Source organism: Dipodomys ordii, unplaced genomic scaffold, assembly GCF_000151885.1.
Source record: "Dipodomys ordii isolate 6190 unplaced genomic scaffold, Dord_2.0 Scaffold108, whole genome shotgun sequence".
NCBI lineage: Eukaryota > Metazoa > Chordata > Mammalia > Rodentia > Heteromyidae > Dipodomys > Dipodomys ordii.
Window position 1 is genome coordinate 486,253 of NW_012267324.1, and position 6,055 is coordinate 492,307.

General features: G+C 57.0%; 1 protein-coding gene across 1 annotated transcript in view; it reads left to right on the forward strand.

Annotated features, from left to right (window-relative positions):
* The window catches only part of LOC105994735 (phylloquinone omega-hydroxylase CYP4F2-like), a 27,564-nt gene that overhangs the window by 18,091 nt on the left and 3,418 nt on the right, over positions 1–6,055 (forward strand). Inside the window, exons 5-6 of the mRNA XM_013028373.1 lie at positions 108–129; positions 3,678–3,681. Of these exons, the coding sequence (XP_012883827.1) occupies positions 108–129; positions 3,678–3,681 (26 nt within the window). The remainder of the gene's footprint in view (positions 1–107; positions 130–3,677; positions 3,682–6,055) is intronic.

Here is a 6,055-nt window from a genome sequence, read left to right on the forward strand (position 1 = left end):
CTGTGGCTCAAGTGGTAGAGCGCTAGCCTTGAGCTGAAGAGCTGAGGGACAGCGCCCAGGCCCAGAGTTCAGGCCTCACGACAGACCCCCCCCCCAAAAAAAAAGAGTTTCTTGGCCTTTCTTCCCTGGGCAGCTTTGAATCACAATGCTCAAATCTCAGCCTCCTGAGTAGCTAGGATTACAGGCCTGAGCCACTGGTGCCCAGCATAGAATGGAGTTTTGATTCAGCACTTCCCTGAGTACAGATCCTGGTTCCATTCTCCAGAATGCAATCATTTTTCCAAATGTATTTACTGATCCCTACTCCCTTCCCTAGGGTGGAAGCATTGTCTAGCCCAGCACATTCCTCAATGAGTTTACTGATCCCTGTTCCCTTTGCTAGCACAGAAGTCTTGATTTTCCCAGGCCTTCTCTGCACATGTGTGCACTGACCCCAGCTCCATTGTTCAGAGCATGGTCAAGGTGCTGTCCTGTCAGTGGCTGTGAGCTGTGGCTGTCCTCACAGAGGGCAAGTCTGCCAGAGGCCTCGGTGTGCACAGCCTCCCCTCCGGAGGAGCCTCCGAGGCCACCCGAGCCGCAGGGTTCTGTGTTCGGAGGGAATAGTCCTAAGATTCTGTTACTCGTTCTCACAGAACCACTGCAGATCTGATTCTGCATGGGTTTGCACAAGGCCAGCGCTCTACCACTTGAGCCACAGCGCCACTTCCAGTTTTCTGCTGGTTCATGGGAGATCAGAGTCTCACGACTTTCCTGCCCAGACTGGTTTTGAACCTCGATCCTCAGATCTCAGCCTCCTGAGTACCTAGGATGACAGACATGAACCACGGACGCCCGGCCTAAAAAAATATTTCTATTGTTATTTTATTTTTATTTATTACCAATCCTGAGTCTTGAACTCAGGGCCTGGGCGCTGTCCCTGAGCTGCTTTTGCTCAAGGCTAGCACTCTACCCCTTGAGCCACAGCACCACTTCTGGCTTTTTTCCCCCATTTATGTGGTTCTATTGTTATTTTAAAGGTGATGTGCAGAGGATTTAGGGTTGTTTTTTTTTTTGAAGGGACTGTGTGTACCAGTCCTGGGGTTTGAACTCAGAGCTTGGGTTCTGTCCCTGAGATCTTTTTATTTTTGCTCCAGGCTGGTACTCTACTACTTAAACCACAGCTCCACTATGACTTTTTGGTGGTTCTTTGGAGCTAAGAGTCTCATGGGCTTTCCTGCCCTTGGCTGGCTTTGAACCTGGATCCTCCAATCTCAGCCTCTTGGTAGCTGGGATTACGGGTGTGAGCCACAGCGCACGGTGTGATGTTCTAACACCCTAGTGCACGCAGGACGGCTCCGCAGCGCATCGACAGTCCTAAGAAGTAGCAGCTTCAGAAATGTCTGGTATGGAAGGGTCCCCCACCCCTCACCCCCACATCTCTTCAAATGGGGGGACAGACCTTCATCCAGGACCTTTGCAGTGAGACGCTGCTAGAGGAAGGCTTTGGTGTGCCCTGGCCTCCGCCCAGACTGATGCTTGATTTTCTTTTCCCAGCGATTGGAATGATGGCTCTTCTTACGACTGTGCCTAGCTGACGGGGTCTGGACTCGGGTCTGCCATGTCTTCCATTGGTGCCCTGCTCCACCCAGCATGTGTGTATGTGTGTGTGTGTGCGCGTGCACGCACGCCAGTCCTGGCTTGAACTCTGGGCCTGTGCACTGTCCCTGAGCGTTTTCCTTCAAGGATTAGTGCTCTACCACTTGAGCCACAGCTCCACTTGCAACTTTTGGGTGGTTAATTGGAGAAAAGAGTCTCACAGATTTTCTCACCCAGACTGACTTTGAACCACGATCCTCAGATCTCAGCCTTCTGAGCAGCTGAGATGACAGTCATGAGCCACCAGCGCCCAGCACCTACCACTAGCAAATTGCTTTTTTCTTTCTTTTTTGTTAGTCCTGGGGCTTGAACTCTGGGCCTGGGTGCTGTCCCTCAGCTCTTCAGCTCAAGGCGAGCGCTCTACCACTTGAGCCACAGAATCACTTCAAGTTTTCTGCTGCGTCATTAGATGTAAGAGTCTCATGGACTCTCCTGGCTCGGGCTGGCTTTGAAACTTGATCCTCAGGTCTCAGCCTCCCGAGATTCTAGGAAGACAGGCGTGAGCCACCAGAACCTGGCTGCTAGATTTTTTTTTTTTTTTTCCTGGTTGTGGGGCTGAGCTCAAGGTCAGGCAGCTAAGAAAAGTCTCATGGATGCGCCTGCCCAGGCTGGCTTTGAACTGCGATCCTCAGATCTCAGCCTCCTGAGTGGCTGGCATTACAGGTGTGAGCCCCCAGCTCCTGGTGAGCCTGTCAGCCGCGCTCTGGCCTACAGCGTGCTTCCTTCACAGCAGAGACGCCTGCGCCCAAGGCTTCCTGTGGTAGGGGGTGATGAGTGCTGTTTGGATCTCTGGAACTTTCTCATCAGGAAAAAAGTTCTGCTTCTCGGCTTTGTTGCTAATCAGCCAGCAAAGTTTCAACTGGAAGCGAAGGGAGCGCAGGAGGGGGTGCCCCGGGGCGAGGGGAGCTCGTTACCACTCCCCCAGCACGAGTCTGAAGCTCTCCTGCCCGCAGCTCCCAGGCAGGCCCTTGGGGAATTTTGTTTTTAATTTGCACAAATGAACGTGGAGATGGAAAATTGCAGGCCAACTTTTAACGAACTCCTAGGAGACTGCGGAAGGCCCATGGCAGGTTTGCACAGGAAACTTGGAATGGGGTGCTCTGGGATTGTTAGGGCAAGTTGTGCCAGAGGAGATCCCAATGGGCTTTGTATTGGCAGGGGAAACTCGAACCTTCTTGGTCTCTGATGTGTCATCCTGGGAGCGATGCCCAGTGGAGCTCTGCCTTCAGGGGTGCTGGGAAGGTTAGGCTGCTGATGGCAGATTCAAGAAACTTCTAATTGTAGAATCTCAGGACACAGCTTTAATTGGCCTCTCTCTAGAGCTTGTTTTGAACTTTAAACACCAGCCAGCAAGTCTCCGGGGCAAAGTGCCGCTCGCCACATTACATGCCACACAGTAATCACCAAGAAGAGACCTGCAGAGCCTGCCATCCCACAGACGCCATTTTAGAGAAGATGTGGGTTCAAGCCAGGAGCCAGTGGCTCACGCCTATCATCCTCGCTACTCAGGAGGCTGAGATCTGAGGATCAAGGTTCAGCCAGCTCGGGCAGGAAAGTCTATGAGACTCTTATATCCAATGAACCACCAGAAAACCAGAAGTGACGTGTAGCTCAAGTGGTAGAGCGCTCACCTTGAGCTGAAGAGCTGAGGGACAGCGCCCAGGCCCAGAGTTCAAGCCCCACGACTGACAAAAATAATTAAAAAATAAAAAAATAAATGCCAGATAGGACTATTTCAGTGGAGTCCTAAAGATGTCTGTCGATGTACCACAGGCCATATTGTGGGTGGTACCCATTCATTCATCATTAATCATTCATCAGATCCTACTGAGCAATTTCTGCATTCCAAGGTCTGCGAATTCAAACACAGAGCCAGCAAGAGGAGGTCCTGGGATCTCCTGTTTTAATCTAATGAGGAGAAGATAATTTGCAAGAATACAAATTAATGAGCAGAATAGTTCATTACATGCACCAGTGTCTACTATGCCAATATTGGCAAATTGTATCCCTGAGGAATTGGATCTCATGTTTGTAGGAATCAGCTTGGTGCTGGTGGCTCACACCTGCGATCCAAGAAATTCAGGAGGCAGAGATCTGAGGATCATGGGTTTTTTGTTCGATTGTCAGTTGTGAGGTTAGAACTCAGGACCTGTGCACTGTCCCTGAGCTTTTTCCTTCAAGGCTTAGTGAGCAAACAGCTGCACTTCCAGTTTTTGGGTGGTTCATTGGAGATAAGACTCTCAGGGACTTTCCTGCCCAGGCTGGCTTTGAACTGCCATCTTTGGAGCTCTGCCTCCTGAGAAGCTAGGATCATGGGGGATGAGCCACTGGCACCAGGCTGAGGATCATGGTTTGAAGCCAGCCTAGGCAGGAAAATTGTAAGACATTTATTGCCAATTAAATATTTTAAAAAATCCTGATGTGGGCTGCCGGTGGCTCATGTCTGTCATCCTAGCTACTCAGGAGGCTCAGATCTGAGGATCGCGGTTCAAAGCCAGCCCGGGCAGGAAAACCCATGAGAGTCTTATCTCCAATAAACCACCACCAGAAAACTGGAAGTGGCGCTGTGGCTCAAGGGGTAGAGCGCTCGCCTCGAGCTGAAGAGCTGAGGGACAGCGCCCAGGCCCAGGGTTCAAGCCCCACGACCAGCAAAAAAAGCCAGAACTGGAAGTGTGACTCAAGTGGTGGAACACCGGCCTCGAACAGGAAAAGCTTAAGGTACAGCACCCAGGCCTCGGTCTCGGCGTGCGTGCACGCACGTGTGCACACACACACACATTACCTTTCCCCGCTGACCTCGGCGCCTGGAGGAGGGGCCGCAGGGACGCGCCCCGCACTCCGTCCCCGCGGCCTGGCGGACGGTGGCAGTGAAGGCCGAGCAGCCGGCCTGCGGTCCGGGCAGGTGCGTGCTCAGCGCGTGCAGGTGCAGGTGCGCGGCTCCCGCCCAGCCTAACCCCGCCTCACTGCTTCATTGGTCGGTCGTGGGCTCGAACTCGGGGCCGGGCGCTGTCCTCAGCTGCTCGGCTCGAGGCCGGCGCTCGTCCCCTTCAGCTCAGCGCCACTTCGGGTTTCCGGGCGGTTCACTGGAGATCAGGGTCTCGCGGACTGTGCTGCCCGGCTGGATCTCAGCCTCGGATCAGCCGGGATGACAGGCGTCCGCCCGGCGCCCGCCCCGGCTCCGCCCGGGCCACCGCCGTCAGCGCGGGTCAGCTCCGCGCTCCCACTCCCGCCGGACAGCGGCTGCGGCCCCTGTCGGTCGGGCCTTGCGGGGGGCGGTCCCTGAAGCGTTAGCCAATCAGAACGCGGCAGCGGCGGCGGCTCTGTCCAATGAGGAGCGCGGAGGGGCCCCGCCCACGGCGCGGGTCGTCGGGGCCCGGCTCGGGCCGGGTCTCCACCGAGGCCGTCCCGGAGCGCGGGGCCGCGGGGCCCGCATCGAGTGTCTCCCCACGACCACCAGAAAATAAGCAAGAAAGCAAGCTCGGTTCTGGGGAGGAAAGGGGGTCAAACCGATTCCCGGGACTCCAGAACTCCCAGATCCCAGCCGGCTGCGGACGCAGAGCCGACCCGCAGCAGCCGCGGAGGTCTGGAGGTCTCGGCGCGACCTCGCGGAGCCCGCGGGCCCCGCGCCGGCCTGGGCGTGGTGGGGCGGGATGTCCGGGGAAGACGCTGAGGGTCCCGGGTCTCCTGGGAGCAGAGTTTGTGTCGCCGGGGTTTCTGGTGTCAGCACTCGGGGTGGGACGGAGATCTCCCGGCCCTGAATTTTCTAGATGGGAAAGCAGGCGCTCGGTGGGCCGGGGTTCGAGTCCTCAGCACCCCATAAGCAGAAAAACCCCGGAGCCGCAGGACCGGACCCAGCCCGGAGGTCGGTGCCCAGCGCTGGCGCGTGCGCGTGCGCACACACACCACCCACAAAGCCTACAGGACTTCCTGTCACCCTTAGTAGAAACTTCTAGCACGTGCGTTTATTTCTGGCCTCCCGTGGGCGGGGCAGTCACCCCTGACAGCTGGAGGCCAGGACTCCCGTTTTGCCAGCGCTGAGCACGCCTCTGGTCATTCCCGTCCCCCATGCGCTGGCGGGGGCAGCACCGCGGGGCTCTGCGCTCCCAGGCCGCCATGCGCTGGCGGGGGCAGCACCGCGGGGCTCTGCGCTCCTAGGCCGCCATGCGCTGGCGGGGGCAGCACCGCGGGGCTCTGCGCTCCTAGGCCGCCATGCAGCACCGCGGGGCTCTGCGCTCCTAGGCCGCCATGCAGCACCGCGGGGCTCTGCGCTCCTAGGCCGCCATGCGCTGGCGGGGCAGCACCGCGGGGCTCTGCGCTCCTAGGCCGCCATGCAGCACCGCGGGGCTCTGGGCTCTGCGCTCCTAGGCCGCCATGCGCTGGCGGGGCAGCACCGCGGGGCTCTGCGCTCCTAGGCCGCCAT